This window comes from Asterias amurensis, chromosome 2 (assembly GCF_032118995.1).
Source record: "Asterias amurensis chromosome 2, ASM3211899v1".
Classification (NCBI taxonomy): Eukaryota; Metazoa; Echinodermata; class Asteroidea; order Forcipulatida; family Asteriidae; genus Asterias; species Asterias amurensis.
In genome coordinates this window covers 11,987,997-12,010,143 of record NC_092649.1, presented here as the reverse complement: position 1 = coordinate 12,010,143, position 22,147 = coordinate 11,987,997, and the positions used below count along the sequence as shown (strand labels likewise).

General features: G+C 37.9%; 1 protein-coding gene across 2 annotated transcripts in view; it reads left to right on the top strand.

Annotated features, from left to right (window-relative positions):
- Positions 1 to 22,147, top strand: part of LOC139951366 (plexin-A2-like) — a 96,056-nt gene that overhangs the window by 59,974 nt on the left and 13,935 nt on the right. The window contains exons 12-25 of one of the 2 annotated variants that reach the window (XM_071950236.1): positions 1,933 to 2,105; positions 4,331 to 4,479; positions 7,082 to 7,208; positions 7,576 to 7,712; positions 8,507 to 8,668; positions 9,678 to 9,771; positions 12,404 to 12,727; positions 13,198 to 13,356; positions 14,188 to 14,407; positions 14,994 to 15,130; positions 15,773 to 16,038; positions 17,470 to 17,538; positions 20,166 to 20,379; positions 20,766 to 20,922. In XM_071950236.1, the coding sequence (XP_071806337.1) occupies positions 1,933 to 2,105; positions 4,331 to 4,479; positions 7,082 to 7,208; positions 7,576 to 7,712; positions 8,507 to 8,668; positions 9,678 to 9,771; positions 12,404 to 12,727; positions 13,198 to 13,356; positions 14,188 to 14,407; positions 14,994 to 15,130; positions 15,773 to 16,038; positions 17,470 to 17,538; positions 20,166 to 20,379; positions 20,766 to 20,922 (2,388 nt within the window). The remainder of the gene's footprint in view (positions 1 to 1,932; positions 2,106 to 4,330; positions 4,480 to 7,081; positions 7,209 to 7,575; positions 7,713 to 8,506; positions 8,669 to 9,677; positions 9,772 to 12,403; positions 12,728 to 13,197; positions 13,357 to 14,187; positions 14,408 to 14,993; positions 15,131 to 15,772; positions 16,039 to 17,469; positions 17,539 to 20,165; positions 20,380 to 20,765; positions 20,923 to 22,147) is intronic. The other variant, XM_071950244.1, reaches the window with a different exon arrangement.

Below are 22,147 nucleotides of genomic sequence, written 5' to 3'. Positions count from 1 at the left end.
CACTGACATGCAGGACATTTTTTGCACAATGGTAAATAAATTTGTGCTCAAATGAAAGTACATGTATGCGTCTAAATACTAATGCCAACAATAATCCTATAAAGTCCTGGCTAAAAATAAGAAATCATTTGAAAACACAAAAAAGAAATTCTGTTAGACCAATGACTTATCCAGTGCAGTTATTGTCAAAGTGAAAGAATCTAGAAATAAAAAGACAGATGTATAACATACGTGATCAAAATTGTAGTATTCAATATCTGGATATATATCTATTTCTGGATGACTCATGAGCAATGCACGGTACAATTAATTTTGTGCAAGTGGCTATTAAATCAATTGTCAAAAGTTATTTTTAACATTCTCACACAGTTCTCGTCTTTGTAGTTTATGCGTGACGCAAATAGACATTTCAGTTGTATAAATAACTTTTTTTTGTTTCAGGGGTAGATACTGCTTAATTGTAAAACGAGTGATTACTATTAGAGTATGCTACATTTATAACCAGTCATTCTTTTGTAAAGAAACATGTTTTCTCTTTCATGGTTTGCTTTTCAAATTTTTCCAAAGGTTTGTTTGCATTATTTTCTTTCATGATTTGCGTTGCATCTTTTTCCAAAGATTTGTTTGCAAACTTGAAACATGTTTTCTCTTTCATGATTTACTTCTTGTTCCCCTTTAAATTTGGCTCCTTGCACTAAGTGTCAGAAATTGATTAATGTAGTGTAACTTGAAGCGGAGCAACAGTTTGGGAAGGAAATCCTAGATTAGGCATTGGGGGAGTAGAAGGGGGACAGCTAGACGTAAAGTGCATATTGGACTGATATTATAATTGACTGCTGAGAAGGTCTAATTAGAAATATTGGACTGTTGATGTGTGGTCTTAAGAAATAGTCTTACTGGATATGACCTTTACTCTCTGGCTGTCCATCCTCTTTTTTTTCTCTTCATTTCTTGTTCATTGACCTTTACCCTCAGACTCTCTGAACTGTGCTCTTTGACTCTGCCCTTTACTTTCTAGCTGGTAGTCCCCTCTGCCATTTTCTTCATTTCTTGTTCATTGACCTTTACCCTCTGACTCATTATTTGACCTTTATTCTCTGACTCTCTGACCTTTACTCCCTGGCGGTAAATTTTCTTCTTGTCTCATTCATTGATCCCACTTCCTGACCAGCCAGAGGTTTTTCACAAACTAACATCAAGGGTTTTGGATGTTGATTTGTTTGCCTAAAGTAAACGTAAGTATTTTGGTTCCAAACAAAACAATATTCAATATAACAATATTCTCCAAACCATAGAGCTAACTAACTTTGTTTACAATTTGATAGCAAAATGCTGTACATTCAACTTATTTTCCCAAACTGTGAAAGCTTCTAAGTAGAGATGGTTTTGATAATAGATTACTTTCCGATGAACACCAACAACCGGTTCTAACGAATAAAAGTTAGTCAGCTTTACCCTCCTATGGTTTGAACGGCTTGTTTCCTGAGAGGAATCCTCCCCCTGAGAAGGAGGAACTTGGTCATCAAGAGAAAGAAATCAATCAATCCAATTCAATGACATCTCTCTTGCTTTTTAAAATTATATCAGGTAGAAAAGTGAAGTTACGATACATAGGTTGTCTGCAGTAGCTTTTTAGTAAGAAAATCCCAATGCAAGTTTTCCTTTCTTAGAAAAAGCTGACGATTCTGGTAGCAGATTTGAAGATGGTGTATTTTTTGTATTGAAGCAGAACTTAAATCACTGCTATCCATACCCCCTTATTAACAGTCTTTTTCTGCATTCTAGTCTCACTTGTCTATTCCATGGATATTAATTTGATGTATTGTCCACAGCAGATATTTCTTCAATGTAGCCATTCTATTGGCATTGATTGATAGAGATTGCTATGTAGAGATAGCCACTGACTAATTTCTGGTTTATTTCTGTCGACAGTTAATTTGTACAAGTGCGATGTGAAACGCCCCAACTGTGGCATTTGCCTGGCCGGGAATGATAAGTATCAGTGTGGATGGTGCAGCGATGGTGGTGTGTGCAGCTTGCAGTCGCAGTGTGGTGGGGAATGGCTGAATGGAGACGCACTGTGTATAGACCCGAGCATTACCAATGTAAGAGTTACTATTTAAACGGCAATGAAATGATGTTGAGATGGGTGGTTACACAAAATTTGCATTCCCCTAATATATATTAATGATAACAATAATAGTGTTAATGGAAAGCTCATTATCGGAAAACTCCAGAATTAAACATCGCTTTCCTCTGTCAACTCACACATGTTATTTCCATGTTATTCCTTTTCCAATGCACATGTAGTTCAATCTATGAACAAATAAAGTTAGTTTTGGTGTGGTACAATGTACATGTACGACTTAATGGCCAAACTGATCAAATTAACTTTTGAGAAATCTGCAACCATGAAGTGGTTCACATCCAATCTGCATCACTTGCATTCTTAGTACTCTTACTAGGGTCCAATTTCATAAAGCATGTACATATAAGCACACAAAGTTGCTGAGCACAGAAAACTCTTGCTTAGCAAAATTAGGTAACCAGGAAGCTTGGGCGATATCACGATATTATCGAATATCGCGATATTAATTTGGACACGATTTCGATATCGGATGGATTTGGTTTTAATCGAAATATCGATATATCGCGATATATCGCGATATATCGCGATAATCGCGATAATTGCGATATATCGATATATCGATTAAATATCGCGATACCCCATAGGTTTGGAGTAAAACCAGAAGAATAGGTTATTAGAACACCTCTCTTATACTAGGACTGTCTCTTCTACAACTTTCACTTGGAGTTTTAAGACTGATGATGTCAAATTTCATTAATCGCGATTATATCGAATATCGCGATATATTGTCGGCGATATATTGTGAATAAAATAAATCGATATCGCCCAAGCTTAGTAACCAGCCAAAACACCGCATGTTACTTTGCTAAAAAAAAAATGCAAGAAAAAATGAATTTGGAAATTCTGTCACATTGACTATTCTGAATTTCGCCTAATTTGTTTTAGTGTCTTGGCATTAATTTGTTTGTGTGTAGCATCCACACAGTTTTAATGAGATTCAACCTTTTTGTACTGTGAAGCACTTGTGTTGTGTAAAAATTGTTATAAAACCTTTTTTTTCTCCAGGCCATTTGTAGTGATACAACCATTCATCTGCATTGGTACTGCATTGACATTCCATTTTTGCCCTGACTGTATTTTTACCATATCTTAGGACATCTGGTCTCCTAGGATTACTCAGCACTTGTACTTCTTCACTGATAAGATTTTGCAGAGCTGTGCAGTATTTAATCAATCAAACTAATTGAGGAGGGAGGGAGGGAGGAAGGGAAGGGAAGGGGCAGTTACCTAATAGTTTAGATCCTTTTGCCAATGCTTGTGTTGTCTTAAGGTTAATTACTAACAGATGGAAACCTTTAAAGAGAGTTTAAAAAAAAAATATGGAATGTTAAAGATGTACCGGTGCATATTTGGTACCAGTTGATGACAAATACTTTTTATCTAATTAATGAGATGTGACATCAAGGATGAACACAGTGAACGATTTCCCTTGTATACATGTACATCTACAGCCAGGGTTTAACCCTGAACTTGTTCAGTGACTGGCCAGCAGGACCAGTTAGTTTGTCACTTCACTGGTCCATCAGCTTCTTCACTGGACCATACTTTATATTAAATTGGGATGCTTCTTAACACTGAGCGCTCCAGCCGGACCGCTTGGAGTGAAGTTAAACTGGTCCTGAGGTGTTTTACATGCCAGCGGACCAGTTAAAGCCATTGGACACTTTCGGTACAGAACTTTTTTTTAAGTTCACAGATTTACAAATTATTTACAGGGTTTACAGAAGGTAATGGTGAAAGACTTCTCTTGAAATATTAGTCCATGAAATGCGTTACTTTTTGAGAAAACATTAAAACAATTTCAAATCTCGATAGCGAGAATTTATTTTAAACACATGTCATGACATGACAATTTAACATGCATTTAACTGCTAATTTTTGAACAAGTACCGAGAGATGTAAGAGAAGATTTATCTTATTGTCTATATGGATAAACTTTATCACTCGATTGAAGTGACTCAAGAGTCAATATTGAAACACAGGTTTTTTTTCTTCAAGATTTGTACAGTTCCAGATGGTTATTCATTTGTGCAACTTGTTTGTTCTTGATGTTACTAGCCCAACACTAACAATACTAGCCTCTGGCGTGTGGTTCAATGTATATTTTGAGCCATGTAGATGCATTTATTCAGTACGCAGTACAGATACTGATATATATTCTTGATATGTTTGTTGATGTAGTTTGATCCAATGAGTGGGTACATCAGAGGCAGGACTGCTCTGACTATCACTGGCATCAACCTGGGCTTGAGGGTGGAGAATATTGTCAGTATCATGGTAGCTGGTGTTGAATGTGGAAAAGTGTCAAATGACTACATAATAGCTACACAGTAAGTCAAAGTAATATAACTTCTTACTTAATAATAAACACCTCGGACAGTTTCGCTATTCCTATTGGTGGAGAGTGCGTCACTTGGGTGTGTATAAACTTTTGTTTATGACCGGTAAAAAGTGTTAATTCATGGGCGTGACACGCGACCTTGCCCCCGTTCTTTTAAGACAGTTTCTTCATTCCTATTGGTCGAGAGCAACGGCTGAAACGGTTGTGCCACATCACGCGATACGCGCACAGCATTCCCTTATAAGGAGTTGTTTACCCGAGGGCGGCGGAGGGCTTTACCATTTCATAGAAATGTTGTGTTGAAAGAAATCATTGAAAAATTATAATTTTTGCATTTATTTTACTTTTTGACCAAAAAGTGATGATGTTTTTGACCGAAAAGGTATTTATGAATGGGAATCAAGTGGTTTAAATCCGCCGTGGCCTGGTTCTTGATAATTTACCTCGACTTCGTCTTGGTAAAATTATCAAGAACCAGGCCTCGTTGGGATTAAACCCCTAGTTGAAAACCTCTTCACCACACATTGATTCCCTTAATAATAACACGGCTTTTATATAGGGCACTTAACCCCAAAATGGTCCCGAAGGTGCTTTACAGAGGTTCAAAACTTTAGCCAGAGAAAAAAAAAAACTCATAAGTTATAGTGTTTTGTCACACCCAATGGGCATCTCAAAGCGAAGCTATGTTTTGAAGTACGAGACCTATTCCTTTACATAGCACCATGTAATAGTTTACAAGGTGCTGTGGCGCAATATGCTGCCAATCCAGCCAAATACACCGGGGCAAACCCCTTCTCTTTAAGATAAGGACACTGGGTTCCTTTACGTGCATTACACAATACGCAGTACCTACTGCCTTACATCCCATTCAAAGGACGCAGCAATAATGGTTTACAGTGTCTTGCTGAAGGACACAAGTGTCATGACCGGGACTCAAATCCACACTCTGCTGATCAGAAACACCAGAGCTTGAGTCAGGTGTTATTACACACTCGGCCAAGACACACCATAAGTAGTACATCGTTCCCTTAAATTGGATCTTGTTTAAAGGGAAGGTACACGTTTGGTAATAACTCAAAACAAATTTTACCTTAAAAACTGACTTGGAAATGAGCATTGGAGAGCTGTTGATAGTATAAAACATTGTGGGGAATGACTCCCTCTGAAGTTATGTAGTTTTTTAGAAAGAGGTAATTTCTCGTTAAAATAATAAAAGACTTCTAGCTAGAAGTCAGTTATTCCTATCTGAAAGCACACAAATTCATCCAACAAGGGTGTTTTTTCTTTCATCATTTTCTCGCAACTTCGATGACCAATTGAGCCCAAATTTTCACAGGCGTGTTATTTTGTGGTTATGATGGGATACACCAAGTGAGAAGACTGGTCTTTGACAATTACCAAACGTGTACCTTCCCTTTAACCACTTGTTACTGGAATCAATTTTTATAATTATTTTAAATACCATTGTTACTAGCCCTGTATATTGGACTCTTCCTCTGTACACAGATGCAGAGTCCTAACTATTAAGGCCCGTTTCTGGGGCGGAAAAAATCTTACCTGCAACAAGCCACTAATTTCAACAGATTCACATTCCATGGCGGCATACATTTTTTTGTGGTGGGTTTTGGTCCTCATATTTTCCTCTTAATGCAGCTCCCAACGTTTTCTCACAGTGTTGTCTGTTGTCGTGCGTACGCGTATACATTCGCGTGCAAAACGCATGATGCAAGCTTAGACGCATGAATTCTTGGTCACCGTATCGTGACTGCACAGCATTAACACGCAACACAATTCACTGTGAGAGTACGAACAAAAATGGGAATTCCTTAATGTTGGGAGCTGCATTATTTCATGAAAATGACGGATTTGTGAAGAATAACTTACGATCAAAACCCACTGCAGAAAAACATATGCTGCCATGGAATGTGAACCTGTTGAAATTGGTGCTTTCTTGCAGGTAAGATTTGAGTTATGAAGCTGTGAAACTTTTCCGCCCCAGAAATGTACCCTGATGTCCAGGAAGTCACTGTAGTACAATACAAAAGTGTAAGGCCGCCAGGGCTACAATGAATCCATGAGTTAACCATATAAAGACAACAAGTTCCCATGAAATAAACCTTGATGAACCAGCAGTCGATTTCACCAAACTCTTCCTAACTTAAGATTAATCTTAGGACTTAGAACGAGTCCCATCCCTGCACTGTAGCATGCAGACCTTAAGACTAATCCTAAGTTAGGACGAGTTACTCGTCCTAACTCGAGATAGGATTAATTATAATAATAATATCGAAGTCTTATATAGCGCATGTATCTACCAAACAAGGTACTCAAGGCACTGAGTATATATACAAACTTTCATTAATCCTAGCTGCAGTATGTTGAGAAATACTTAACACCTTATATATATATATGTAGGTCAAACAAGGTGTTACTTAAAAGCTCTTTTCATCTATTTGGTGAATGTGTTTTGAGGTTTGCCAAAAATTTCTCAAAGCTCACTGTATATTGGAATTTCCAGTTTCTGTACCTCATCTTAAAACTTGTTGTTTCCCCCAAATGTTGATGAGAATTTCTGATTTTGCCCTTTGCAGAGTGGTGTGTTACACTCTTCCGACGGAGACGGAGACACCAGCCGAGGGACCGATTGAAGTTGTAATCCAAGGAGGTAATGGAACGGATACAGTTACTGCAGTATCTACCACACACTTCAAATATGTGGTAAGTGCATCAAACACATACACAGGGGTTATGCCCTTCACTTTTTGTTGGTGACTAACCAGAAGGGCCAGGAACAGGGCCAAACTTCAAAAAGGTAACAGAACAAGGTAACAAAAGGGAACAAGGTGAACTAATAGTATCATGAATTTGGGCAAGTTGTCCCTTAGTTTTATCTTGAGAAAAATAAAGCGTTGTTATCATTACACTAATTAGCACGAGGACGATTTCACAAAATTTACAGTTTTGACTTGCCATTTTTTTTTTACTACATTGAATTACATGGGGTTGTCGTGGTGGCAAATACAAGTACTTCGGAGCTGAAATTCTTGTAATAATGACTAATGTGTTCCCCCCTCCTCCAAATCAGATACCCATATTGATTGGAGTGGAACCTAAACTTGGACCACGGTCAGGGGGCACCAACATCACTATCACTGGTCAAAATCTCGATGCTGGTAAGACGGTTGACACGGTCATCGAGGGACTTCCTTGTCAACAAATAAGGTAAGCCTGAGAAAGGATTACCAGATAAAGCTAAATTATCATTGCAGTCTAGAATAATATGGCCCTGCTAATCGTGGAACCCACCGTATTTTTTACAGCTCTTAAAAACATTTGTAGCACTTCTGGGGTTTATGCGATTATAGTCTTTTCAGATTTAACATTGGCGCTCCGTCAGTTTCACTTCTGTACGCAGTATAGTTTTTAGTTGCTTAACTAAGACTTTTAAAGGAGCCTTTTTAATCCACCCCAGAAGCAACTAAAACTAAAACCGCGCATAGAAGTGACAGAACGCTGATGATAAAAATTGTGCAGAGGATAACAGGCGTATACTCCCGGAAGAGGTAAAAATCTTTTTCAGAGCGCCCTAATGCATTAACAAAAATGGCGGATTCTGCTCTTACAGACTAATTAATTGGCCGTGTATGGTTGTAGGGTATCATGGCCGAGCGGTTCAGAGTATCAAAATCATGATCTGGGGGCTAATTCATTGGGATGTGGGTTCGAATCCCTGTCATGACACCTGTGTTCTTGTGCAAGATAAATGCTTCTCTTCACCCAGGGGTATAAATGGGTACCTGCAAGGGTATAGAGGGTGATATTGTGAATGAAAAAGCCATCAGAGGGCCACAGCAGCTCGGGATGTATACTCTCCAGGGAGCTGAGAAAGATTGAAGGAATGTTGTTGGCCCAATAACCAGGGTATAATGTAAAGCGTAGTGATATAGCTAGGCGCTATATATATGAATGAGTTGCATAATTCATAAGAATACCTTTTTCTTTCTCTATATATATAGTCGTTCTTCGAATGAGTTATTATGCACTACGCCAGCAGGCTTTGGGAACAGTTCAGTTACAATGGCATTTGATGATGAGACTCTGTTGGACGCTACTGTACGATATCATTACAAGCAGGATCCTGTTATTACTGGACTAAATCGCTATGACACCATTAAAAGGTAGAGATACATTCACCCACCAGTCATTAAGTCACAATGCTGTACAGTTTACTAAAATGTGTAATCCCTTGGTTTTTTTTCTGTGTGCTTTCTGAATCTCTCTCTCTGTTCATGTATTTCGTCTTGACAGCTTATGTTGTCTTATATACCAAAATTAATATTCTTTGTCCCCGATGAAATTTTCCATCATAAATTTTAATCATATTAAACTTATATACCGATTCATGACGTTGTGTTGTCATTTACCCTTTGAGAAAGACTCTGCTACTGTCAAAATGTCGGGCCATTAACTATTTTTGCGAAATGTGTATATGTTCAACCAGCCCATTCTCTCTACCCCTTTTCCCCTTTTTCTTGAATGTTCATCCATTTCTTTTTCTGTGTGGTTTCTGCCCCCCCCCCTCTCTCTCTTTTCATTTCTTCTCACTTGACTGCTTCTGTTACACCTGGGGTCGATTTCACAAAGAGCCAAGATTGATTGTGTCTGCAAATCAAACGTAGTTGCTTAGTACAATGTGATGTCTTAATGCAAATCACTATGGTTATACTGATGGTTATATTTGTCTTAAGATTGATCTTATTGCTTTGTGAAATCGACCCTTGTACACCCTTTACATGTGTTGTCATTTAGCTTCCAAGAAAGACCATGAACTATTTTTAAAATTTATACTATAGGTAGTTTTTGTTTGGTAAGCAGCAACGTTTTTTTAATATTATAGTTATTCTCTCATAAGATACAAGCCAGATATTTAAATTTGAAAGGTGAGATTTTTTTTTTTTTTTTTTTTGGTGAGGAAAAAGTCTGTATAATCCCAAGGGAGCTGCAATGGTTTTAAGGAATGAAATAAATGGCACAGTGACCAGGGGTAATAATGTTTGAAGCGCAATGATCGTTCCTTTGAATTGCGCTTTTTAAGAGTCTTCATTATAGAACTATTACAAATCCAAGTAAAAACAAACATGGTGTATGTAGATATAAAGTCATGTTATGATTGTCTCATGTTTATAGTGGTGGTTTGATGATTGAGGCTAGTGGAACCAACTTGGATGTGATTCAACAACCTAAGATACAGTTCATTGTGGATGGCACTAAACTAATACAGGTGAGACTTAAACATGTTGCACATTATACCACTGAATAGCTGAATGTTTATAATATGTAAAACACTGTACAGCGTTTTGAGATTTTTTATGTAAGACGCTATGTTAAAAATAAATTATTGTTATTATTATTAGCAAGGTTGTAGCTACCACGGTCGGAGCCGGTCGGCTATCACCGGCCCCAGCTTTTGCCGACCAGGATCCAACAAAAATATCAAACTCCGACCGGCATAAATTTATGTAAAACTGTTTTAAATGCCATTGAAATAAGTGAAAAATAAAGAAAACAATCATGTAAAACTCCTAATTAGATGTGTATTTCTGTAAAAACAATCAAAACAATTTTCTCTCATAAACCGCGATCTTCTCCGTGATTGTTGCTTAAAAATAAGCCGCTTGAATGCTGCGAGTTCATGGAGTACTAAAAAAAAGCATGCACAATCTCCGGCGTGCGTGTAGTATCCATGATGCACAAAACCACATGGTAATACTCACACAGTCACCCACTGGTTCATGCAGCATGCACAGCACATAACACACAGTCTTAACCAAGATTCTGCACGCTGTGATTGGCCATTGATGGCTGTTAATAAATCCATATTCATGATCTTCTTGGCTAGCCTTCTTCACAACACACGCTCACGAACGGAGAATTTGCGAAGAATTGGCGAACGTTGTGCATCTCGCCTGCAGACTGTATGCACAATGCACAGCCTTGGAGGAATTCTAGTAACATGGACAACTTCTGCCAACAGAGGGCGTTGCGGGCCAAAGTTCATTGAGTTATTTCTCAATGTGTGTGGTTGACCGATCGTTGATTCACGAAGATTTTGTTGCAAACGGAGATCAGAACATGTTCAAAACAAACAATTCTCAAACAACAAGTTCATTCCAATGGTTGTTGATAATTTAGGGCATAAATTAAGAGATAAAGTCGTCCAATTTTAGGGACTTCACTTCCGTGTTTTTTTTTATATTTTTTTTTAGTTTCAATTTTTTTGTGTAACCATGCAGCAGGCTAGTGAAAAAACCTGCGGGCGATCAAGAATTTTGGTTGACTCGCCCGGCGGGCGGTTGAAAAGAAAGTTATTCTGATGGGCGGACAATGTTGGTGGAGTCGTCGAAGTTGCATTAAATTTTTATTTAGAATTTTATTTAGATGATTTTCCTGTCTATTAATACTTGTTGAAAAAAAAAATGAAATGAGAAGAATCAATTTTTGAGTTTATTGAATGCACTTCGTTGAGAAATTGTCAATGAATACAACTCAGTGAAACATGGCTTGTCTATTTTACTAATGTGCTCCTTTTTGAAATGGAATAGTCTAGATTTTGCGGCAGTGATCGGACATGTGTCCCGTCATCCTGTGTTTCTGAACTTGTCTCTCCACTCTGCATTGCCTTCTGATGAATATATGCAACTGCAAGCTTTTCAATTGATAAATTCAACACTCAAAAATTCTGCCTAGTAGTGGTAGTCTACCTACCCTATTTTGAGATGGGATTTAAATCGTAAACAGAATATTAATTTTATTTATTTTACCCTAACATTTTACTTTAAAACTTAATAAGTATTTATTTTCTATGGCTCCCTGGACATGTTTTTTCCTTTGACAATGGCTATGTCAAGGCACAATAGGCAAGAGAGAGCCTGGGGAACCCATCAAAGCTTAAACAAAACCTAAAAATCTTCAGCTTCCAAAGACGCTGCCCCTGTTGATCCCACCGGGTTGTGAGGCGCTACGCTGCCCCTACATGTACACCCACCCTCTCGACCATGCTCTCGACAAAATTAGCCAGCATCCAATTTGCCCTAGCTACAACCTTGATTATTATTATTATTATTATAATGATCTCGCACAACACTGAACAAAATGGCGGACAGTGTTTTAGTGCGCTGCGCGTTTCTATCCCCAAGAAACTGATGCAAATAATTAAAGGTGTGTTGTGTCAGAGCGGTCAAGCGCACCGGGTCTCATGCTCGGGTGTTTCTGGTCTGCAGAGTGTGGTTTCGAGTTCTGGTTATGACAGAGTCCTTGAGCCAGGCTTCACCACTATTTAAACATCCTTCGGATGGGACGTTAAGCTGTTGTCTTAGTACACTTATATTGAAAGGAAAGGGTTCGCCCCGGTGTTTCTGCCTGTAGCTGCTGAGTGCGCTGCAGCACCTTATAAACATTTATAAGGTGCCACAAGAATCGATCTCATAATTCATAATTGCACCTTATTGGTGGATACAGGCGCTCTATAGGACTACATAATACAAAGGTGAATATTTTTTTGTTTGTTATACCTATACACCGATATGCGTTAGCACTGTATACTCAGTACTTTCCCGAGTCCTGTGAACAAATATCACAGGCATGTTACTCGGGTGGAATTCGAACCCACGACCGTTGCAATTCTAGAGCAGTGTGTTACCAACTAGACTACCGAGGTTGCCCGGTAGCTAGAGGCAGTTCGAATCCTATGTTTTGGCAGCGGGTACCGCAACGATATAAGAAATATTTTTCTTGTCTTAGATGGTATAGAACTGGTTGCATCAATTGGGACATTGGCCCTCAGGAGTACATGTACTTCAGATTTGCTAAATAATATATTCTTATGTCTTGGTTTTTTTTCTCTTCTTCAACAGGATTGTAACCCACCCAAGCCAAACAGCATGTCCTGTCCCACCCCGGACATAGGGGCTTTCCTTGCAGCTGACTACTCTGTCGAGAACGGAGCAGAGACACAGAAGAGGCGAGTTGTTCGGGAGACAGGTCAAGATAACATCTTCAGCCTGTCACAGTCACAGTATGGATTCATCTTAGATGGGGTCAAGAACTACACCACCTTGGAGGGCATTCCTGGCATACAGGCGTTCAAGTTCTACCCGGACCCGGTGTACTTCAAATTCAAGGAGGAGAATCACATTCGCAAGTTGAAGTTTAACAAGAATAACATCTTGGAAATTGCGGTAGGAAAAACATTGCGTTTTCATTAAACAAGTTTTTAAAGTGTCAGTTTTTGACAGAGTTGATTATTTGAAGCCTTGATTTGCAGTTTTTTCAGTTATAATCTAAAACAAATGTAACATGATGCATCTGTGCGGTTGTTAAATGGTTTGGGTACACTAAACGCAAAGTTTACCTTAAACTTACACAGTTTATAGATAATGATGGTAGAAAGCTTTCCTTAAAATATTACTTGCTGAGGTGCTGTAGTTTTTAAGAAATGAGTCAAACAATTTCACAAAAATAAAAGTATTTTAGCATAAACACTGGACTTACCTTTAGAGGGAGCCGCTTCTCACAATGTTTTATACTATCAACGGCTCCCCATTGCTCGTTTCCAAGTAAGTTTTTATGCTAATATTTATTTTGAGTAATTACCAAAACAAGTCCCGTGCCTTAATTGTTTTCTTCCTAATTGATTTGTTCTGCTCAGGGTCAGAATCTAACCCCAGCATACAAGGAAGGTGATGTACGAGTTGCAATCGGAGATGCTTTCTGTGATGAAGTGACATTGATAGTAACACTGCTGACGTGTTCACCACCGTATGAGCAGCCCGCTAGCATCACAGGAACTAAATTCCCTGAAGTTGTGGTATGTCATTCTCTGCCATCTAAAGATGGCATTACATTGGTGTATTTGACAAATGTTTGCCGTTGATTTCCATAGAAACCCAGCTCACCTGACGTCATTATCACAATATTTCTTGGTTGTGCCATTTTTTGGCAGTCAGTTTCCTCTTGTGTTAGTGAGTATTTTACACTCAAATCTTTAATACGTGTAATTGGACCATGGGCAGACTCTTGCCCTGGAAAGGACAGTGCAAGGCATGTATTAAGGAAAACAACAGCAGGGGAATGGGTGTACATAGCTGATAATTAGGGTCATAAGCTGAAATATTCACAGGCTGCTGTTTTCCGTGAGTTCTTATTTGATTTCAAGACCTGTGCCAATTTTCATAGAGCTGCTAAAGCAAAAAAAAGTAGCCAAGCACAATAAAATTATAGTTACAAGAATGAGTTGATTTTGGGGTTGAACAAAGAATTGACTAGAGTGGGATTCGAACCAGTGACCTCCGTTGGTTCGAATCCCACTCTAGTCAATTCTTTGTTCAACCCCAAAATCGTTTCAAAAATTTACCCAGTCAGTTTCCCTTGTGGTTTATATTGTTACAAGAATGAGGTTACAGCTAAACTACCATGTCACATGTACAATTTGTGACTGTATCCTGCTTATTTATGCTTAGCAGACAAAAGTTAAGCTATACTTATTGCTTAAGCAGCTCTATGAAATTGGGCCTTGATTTCAGTATCCTTTAATCAAGTATCTTAGTATTACAATGCAGACATACCCAAAAAAAAAAAAAAAAAAAAACTTTTTGTAGTGTTAACCCTGACAATTTTGTTGAAATTTAATTTGTTCCAGGTTTACCAAGGTAACCTGAATTTCACCGTTGGTCAGCTGCAGTACATTGGAGAATATTACACGGTGTACATCATCGTTGGGTGTGCCGGTGGTCTGATTTGCCTCCTCATCATTTGCATCATTGTGTATCGTAAAACATTCCCGAGCGATACAACCGACAGACGCATCAGAGATCAGATTGCCTTGTATGAAATGCAGGTGGCCAAAGAATGCAAAGAAGGTAAACAGATTCAAAACCCTGGTTGCTCTACTTTCTTAAAGCCATTGGACACTTTCGGTAAACAGTATTGTCTGAGGCCCACACTTCGTGTATCACAACTTCTATATAAAATAATAGACCTGTGAAAATTTAGGCTCAAACGGTCATCGGAGTCGGGAGAAAATATTGGGAAAACCCACCCTTGTTCCGCACATTTCGCCGTGTCATGACATGTGTTTTAACCAAATCTGTAATTCTTGTTATCGAGAACTTATATTTTTTTTATGTTTTCTAAAAAAGAAAAGCATTTTATGGAATAATATTTCAAGAGAAGTCTTTCACAAGTACCTTCTGTAAACCCTGTAAGTTATTGGTAAATTTGTGAACTTTTTTTTTCTTTTTCTGTTCTGAAAGTGTCGAATGGGTTTAAAGTAATTTTTAAGCTTTGAATGTTTGAGGGGAGAATTTTTTGTTTTACCTTTTTTCATGAAGTACTCTGCTCAAAGTTTGATGTTGTGCAATTTAAATTACCCTGTGTTAAAGTTTTGAGTGATATTATTACAGGATGTTACTAAGATTAACCAATGTCCATGTTTGATTTCTGCAGCATTTGCAGAACTACAGACAGCCGTGACCGTGTTGACCAGAGATTTAGTCGCCATCCCATTCCGAGAGTATCATATGTACTGCATCAAAACATTATTCCCTGACCAGCCTAACCATAGCGTGCTCAAAGAACTATCGGTAAGTCATCTCAGTGATTGCTTTCAAAGGCTTTTAATAATAATAATAATAAAAAAAATATTACATGCATTTATTAAGGACCTAAATTGTTCTTGTGAAATGCTCTAAAGCGATTCACAAAAAGCTTGAACAGGAATATTAAAATCCACAGGTATATTAAGATGATTTACAAACGCATAGAAAGTTACAAAGGAATAAAACATTGTTTTAAATGTTAATTATTTTACTGACGATAACTTTCCAACGGCAACACAAGCCAGCAGTTGCATTGTCTCAACATGCCAAGCATTCATCTAGGTATTTCTCAGCATGTTATGTCATCGGCTCAGGACAATTAAGGCCGTTGTTGCAGCTAGTATGGTTTCATGAAATTTGTTTTGCATATTTTGGAGCTCCTTGTAAATGATGTTATTTGACTAAAAATTGTCAGCAAGTGTACCTGTTTGGCATAAATAAACCTTCATTTGCTGAGAAAAAATGTATTGGTGTTTTATTTTTATTCACCTTTCAAAATTTGTTCAATCAACATCTTTTTGATTGATTGATTTTGTTACAAGTAGGCCCTATTCTCTAACTTTGGGCTATCTCTCCATTCACAACCGACTAAACATTTTGTTTGTATTGTGATTGTTATGAATGCAGCTTGCAGGCGTTAGCCAGACCAACATAGAGAAGGGCCTCGTACAGTTTGAACTGCTGGTCAACAACAAGCAGTTCTTGCTGACCTTCATCCGCACCCTGGAAGAGCAGAAGAGCTTCACTCAGAAAGATAAGAGTAACGTGGCGTCTCTGATGATGGTGGCACTGCAGGGCAAGATGGACTACTGTACCACCATTCTCAAGGTCCTATTGGCTGATCTGATTGAGAAACATGTACAGAAAGGAAGAGAGAGGTTGCTCATGAGGAGGTAATGTCATTCCTTGCTAAATTTGTTAATATTGTATTTGGTGCTATAGCCCTGACTCCCATCCTAAACCTGTTCCTAAGAATAATAACAATAGTGGCTTCTTATATTGACCCTATTTACCTGACGTCATCATCTGGGCCCAATTTCACGGCTCTGCTTACCGCCGAATTCTACGCTTACGATCACGATTCCCCGCTTACGTGCAAGCGCCTAATTTCTGCCTTTGTAAGTAAAGAATGCCTAGTAACGTGGAGCACGCATGTGCAGAAGCCAAAATTCGCCGCTAATCCATGAAATACGCTTGCCATAAAAACAGAATTCCCTGCTTCCGTGAGCGCCGATTCTGTGCTTACGGTAAGCAGAGCCATGAAATTGGGCCCAGAATAATCTTGGATGCGCCATTTTGTCGGTCAATATCACTGTGCATTATTCAGTCAAGAGCGCGTCTTAGGCGACTCAGCGTTTACCTATTGACCACCAAAAGGGTGAGCGTGGCACAGTCGTCGCGTGTGACGTGCGTGCAAGAGGTCAATAGCGCTTATGTCCGCCACTCAGTGACAGTCAATCGGTTTAAACATTCAGTATTTCCCTGAGATTTTGAGTATTAGACCTATTCCTTTACGTATATGTCGCACAAAGTAATGGTTTACAAAGTGCCATGGCACAATATGCTGCCAATCAAACCAGGAACACTGGGGTGAACCCCTTTGCAACTATGACAAAGTACTATTGACTGTGTTAGTACTTACACGTACAATGGGAGACGCTGATTAGCATGGTTGGATTTCTTGTCCAGCATAGGTTTCCTTAGTCTCATGGTGGTTGGTGTTGTTCAGACCGGACACAAAGTTGTATAACCCACTGAGAAACATCACTAATCCATCTGATATCCAACTGCATGGTTTGTTTGATTTAGTTGGAATGTTGACGGTATTTGGACGTACAAATGTAGGGTCTAAAGCTTTTGCAGCAACTGGGCCAAAATGCTGGAACTGTCTTCCTCAATCTGTTTGTTTAACCAGTTCCCTGAGTTCCTTCAAATCCCAATTAAAAACCCACCTCTATCCTAAGTGACACACGTTGCATTGTTATTGTTTGTCTAATGTGTAGTTTTTTACCCTTTTTGTGTAGTTGCTTTTGTTTTCTTCAGCGCTTTGTATCGATTTTGTAAAAAAACGCTTTATACATTTGCAAATAGGTTATATTATTATTATTATTATTATTAATTACTGTATCGTGTTAGACCGAGAACTGCACTTGAAAACTTTTTATGCTTTTACATGGGATCAGGCATACATGTACCACCATATAGATTCATTTATAGCACTTGCCATCATATAAACCTTGAAAAAAAAAAAACCCTTAATAATCATAGACAAACCAAAACAAGTTTTGTGATCATGCTGGCTATAATATTACAAAAATCTACAGTGATTATGAAAACCACAGTTTTTTGAGGGTCAAAAGACAAGGACTTCACGGCTGTTTGAAATGTCCATGGTAAGTATTGTCAGCCTTAACATCTCATTACAAGTCTTATTATTATTATTATTATTATTATTATTATTATTATTATTCAAACAGCACCAACCTCTGACTAGATCTGCAATGTTCTGTTTCAAATCTTTGTATTTCTGTTCTTCTTAGTTTTTGTGTTAATTAATTTGACGATTTATGAACTGAAATCGTAAAGATGATGATGTGTTTGTGTTCAAGATCAAAGTTTAGAAACATATTTTTTGGACACACATGTCAAATATTAACCCATACACCGGTGTGAGTTAGCACTGTATACTCAGTACTTCCCCGAGTCCTGTGAAAAAATATCACAGGCGAACCCACGATCCTTGCAATTCTAGAGCAGTGTCTTACCAACTAGACTACCGAAATTGCCCGGTAGCTAGAGGAAGTTTGAATCCTATGTTTTGGCAGCGGGTACCGCAACGATAAACTAGATGTTAAATTTGCATCGGGGATAAAGAATATTAATTTTGATTTTTACCCATACACCGATGTGTGTTAGCACTGTATACTCAGTACTTCCCCGAGTCCTGTGAAACATCTATTATATCTAAAACGTATTACACATGTCAAAGTGGATTTGTACTTCTCATTGTCTGTGCAAATTGTTGTCTGTGTCGCTGTCACATTTGGATGTACAAGTACATGTAACATGTCACCTCAATGCATGTAATGCCTTTGCTGTATCACTCAAAAGTGATGCTTCTTTCTTTATAGTTTGTGACTCTGTACTCTTGTGATTTTGTCTTTTATTTCTTCTGAAACTTTGGGAAGTCAATAAACCTTGCCCCAAAATAATATATAAAAAATACTGTGAGGAAGACTAGAGTGTATAACTGTTTCCTTGCCGTTCGTGTAAGGAAACGAGGAAATTTGGTGATGATTCCTTGAGAAGGAAATAATTATTTTTATTAATTTATTTATTAATTTTTTATTTTATTTACCATCACACCGATGTGTATTAAACATTATATACTTTCTTGAGTTCTGTAGAACAAAATTCACATGAACATCACTCCGGTGGGGTTAGAACCCACAACCTTTGTATTGCTAGAACAGATGTCTTACCTCTAGACCACGGAGCTAGCCCGTTGGCTAGAGTCAGTAAAAATCCCATGTTTTAGCAGCGGATAACTGTCTTTAGCCAGTGAGCTAGCTCGATGGTCTAGTGCTAAGACATCTGAGCTACATGTACATGAAGCAATAAAAGTCAACAAAAACCTGTACGAGTCATTTTTAATAACACAATCCTGCAAATCTTAAAATTGTTATTTTATTATTATTTTAATAAAGTTCTTTTTAAGTTTGGTTATAATTACTTACAGGAGACTGAGCAAACCTTTGATGAAGCTTCTTAACTCTGCATTTTAAAAACTTTATCATGGAAAGGTTTGCGGTAAAACCATGCAATGATTCTAAATGAGTTGGGGTGGTTCTGAAAAGAACCGTTGGTTTCAACTCAACGTTTTGATCAGTATGCTCTGATCTTCTGGAGAAAGCATAAATTATTTACATGGTGTTACTGCAAACCTTTCCATATCCTATTTCCACCATGCAAAGTTTCAAATCCTACTTAAACTTTATTATAGCATTTAATGAAATAACCGACGTCATCAAATCATAGCATGTAAATGTGCTCCCTCTGAAGTAATGTAGTTTTCGAGATAAAAGTAATTTTGCATGAATTTGATTCAAAACCTCAGATTTAGAATAAAAATGAGGTCTCGAAATCAAGCATCTGAAAGCACACAACTTCGTGTGACAAGCAAGGGTGTTTTTTTTCTTTCATTATTATCTCACAACTTCGACGACCAATTGAGCTCAAATTTTCAAAGGTTTGTTATTTTATGCATAAGTTGAAATATACCAAGTGAGAAGGCTGGTTTTTGACAATTACCAATAGTGTCTAGGGCCTTTAAGCTTTACTTATAGGCCTTGGCACAGTTTCATAACTACTGTTAACAGTAAGCATTGCTCTATTAATGCATGCTGATTTGTAAGCTGTTCTATAAAGCAGATACATGTATGAGTGATCAAACATGACCAAAGAAAGATAATTAACTCCTGGTTTATATGCTGTAATCAATATTCTTATTTCTCGTGTATATTAATATCAATAACCATAGTGCAACCAAAATGTACGCACTTACATGTATGGAGCAATGACGTTTCATTGTAGGTTGGTTAAAGCCCCCAAAAGCACATATATTTATGGCTTAATTATTATCCAGTGTAGGGTGGAGGTGCGAGTGCAACCAATAATATGCTGCCCTCATAATGTGGAAAATATGAATATTTGAATTTCGGAATGAATTGCGATTGGTTGGGACATATTTTTTGGGGTTGTCCTTGGTCATCCCTCGATCTCTCCTTACTAATATCTTTTGAATATTTTACAAATGCTTACCTGCACTTGCCAAATGCTTGCAGATGCCTTACGAATAGCTAACGAAATGTTGCCAATGCTCAGCCACACTTTTCAAATTGCTTACCACTGCTTACGAAAATTGTCTTTGCAACATTTGCTGAAATTTACCGTTAACTGATTGTTGTTGTTTTTGTTTAATACCTTAAAAACTAACTGACCATTTTTTATTTTATTTTAGGAATGAGTCTGTTGCTGAGAAGATGGTGAGTAACTGGTTGACGTTCCTCCTGTATAACTTCATCAAGGATACAGCGGGGGAACCACTCTTCAAGCTCTTCATTGCAATCAAACAGCAGATGGAGAAGGGACCCGTAGATGCAATCACTGGGGAAGCTCGTTATGGTTTGAGTGAGGTCAAGGTCATCAGGCAACAGATCAATTACACTGTTATGGTGAGTCACATTATAGACCATTGCATCCTCCTTTGTTTCTGACCTGTTGGTATTAAATTGAGTGATATACATTTGATAATCACTCTTAGAATTGATGGCAGTAAAAACTATTGCAGCTTTCGATAGTATAAAGCGTTTCGAGAAAACACTCCACTTTTAACTAAGAGAGGTTTGCCGTAACACCATGTGAATATCTCTTTTGAGTGGTGGTTCTGAAAAATATACTTTTCAGAACCATCATTACTTGAAAGAGAAATTCACATGGTCTTACCCCAGTTATGCTTCCACAATGCACAGTTTCAAGTCCTACTGGTGTGTATTACTGCATAGCATACTTTTAATGATATTTTTTATTTGAGTGGAGTTTTTCCTGTTTGAATCTTTAGATGATCAATGCCGTCGGACTGGGGAAGGATCCTCAGATGGTGCAGGTCAAGGTGCTGGACTACGATACAATCTTCCAAGTCAAAGAGAAGATTCTAGATGCCTTGTGCAAGACGACACCCTACAGTCTCCGACCGCCTAAAGATGAATTAGATCTAGGTAGGTTCTCAAGTCCAGTTTATTCCGTTATTTATTGGTCACATTGGTTTAAAACACAATGAGATTCTTAGTCTCGTAGTGTGCAAAAATATTTTAAAAAAGGAAATCAACAAGATTAACAAGATACAAGAACGATTTAAGAAGTCAAAAATATATGACACTGTTACGTGTACATACACATTGAAAAAAAACCTTCTGAGTTCTAGTCATATCTTGTGAAGTCTAGACTTGACCTGGACCAGAATCGAACAGAGATATTTGCTTGAGAAATGAAGTTCCCTGACAGAAACCAGACAGAAACTGCAACTCAGGAACAAATGTGTAATTACATGATAGTTACAAATGTGTAATTAGCCTTCGAGAAAGACTCTGCTAGGGTCGAAACGTCAGGCCATTAACTATTTTTTACATGATATGTTGTATAGTAAGCATGTTACAGCTACCCACTCATGCAAGCATGTATATAAAAGCATTATGCCTGCAACCTTGGACCTCGTGTGGTTCCTCTTCCTTGGACCTCATATTGTTCCTCTAACTTTTTTTGCAACAGCTACCATTGGTTTTGTATAAGTTTTCCAACTGTGGACCTTTCCCGCACCCTGGACCCTATTGTTTGTTAAAGGTCCCCGGTTGGAATGTGTTTTACATTTACCTACTCTCCATAATTCTGCAGAAAGTTTCCCTGAAATTAAAACCAATCTTTCCATGTTCTGATGAACAAGTTGAAAATCTCCCTGATTGTGGGGACTTTTAATTTATTATGTTTAATGTATTTCTTAATGTCTCCCCGATTCATAAAAATCTTTCCTGTATAAGTTTTCTCCATGATGAACAGGTTTTGTTCAAATTTCATAAATAAATGCATAACCTCTCATACCCTTCCTTCACACAGTTGTTTTTTACTCAATAGGTCACAGGTATCCGTCTCCGTGTCTCACGGACCTCCATTTGTCGCTCCAGACAATCATTGGTTCCCAACAGTATTCATGCTTTTAAAGTTACCGCTCAGAGGGGCATTAATTTATAGTGTGTTTTTTGCCTCCCCTAGCCTACTGAGCTCGCCGGTCAACCCCAGATCTCCTGTACTTTTTATCCTTTGTTTGTGTCTTTTTATCTTATGATGTGCTGTATCTTATATTTTTTTATGGTACTTGTAGTATTTTGATCTTCATTGAACATATTGGGGTTTTTTGTATTTGAATGTTAGACTTTTACTGTTCGTTGT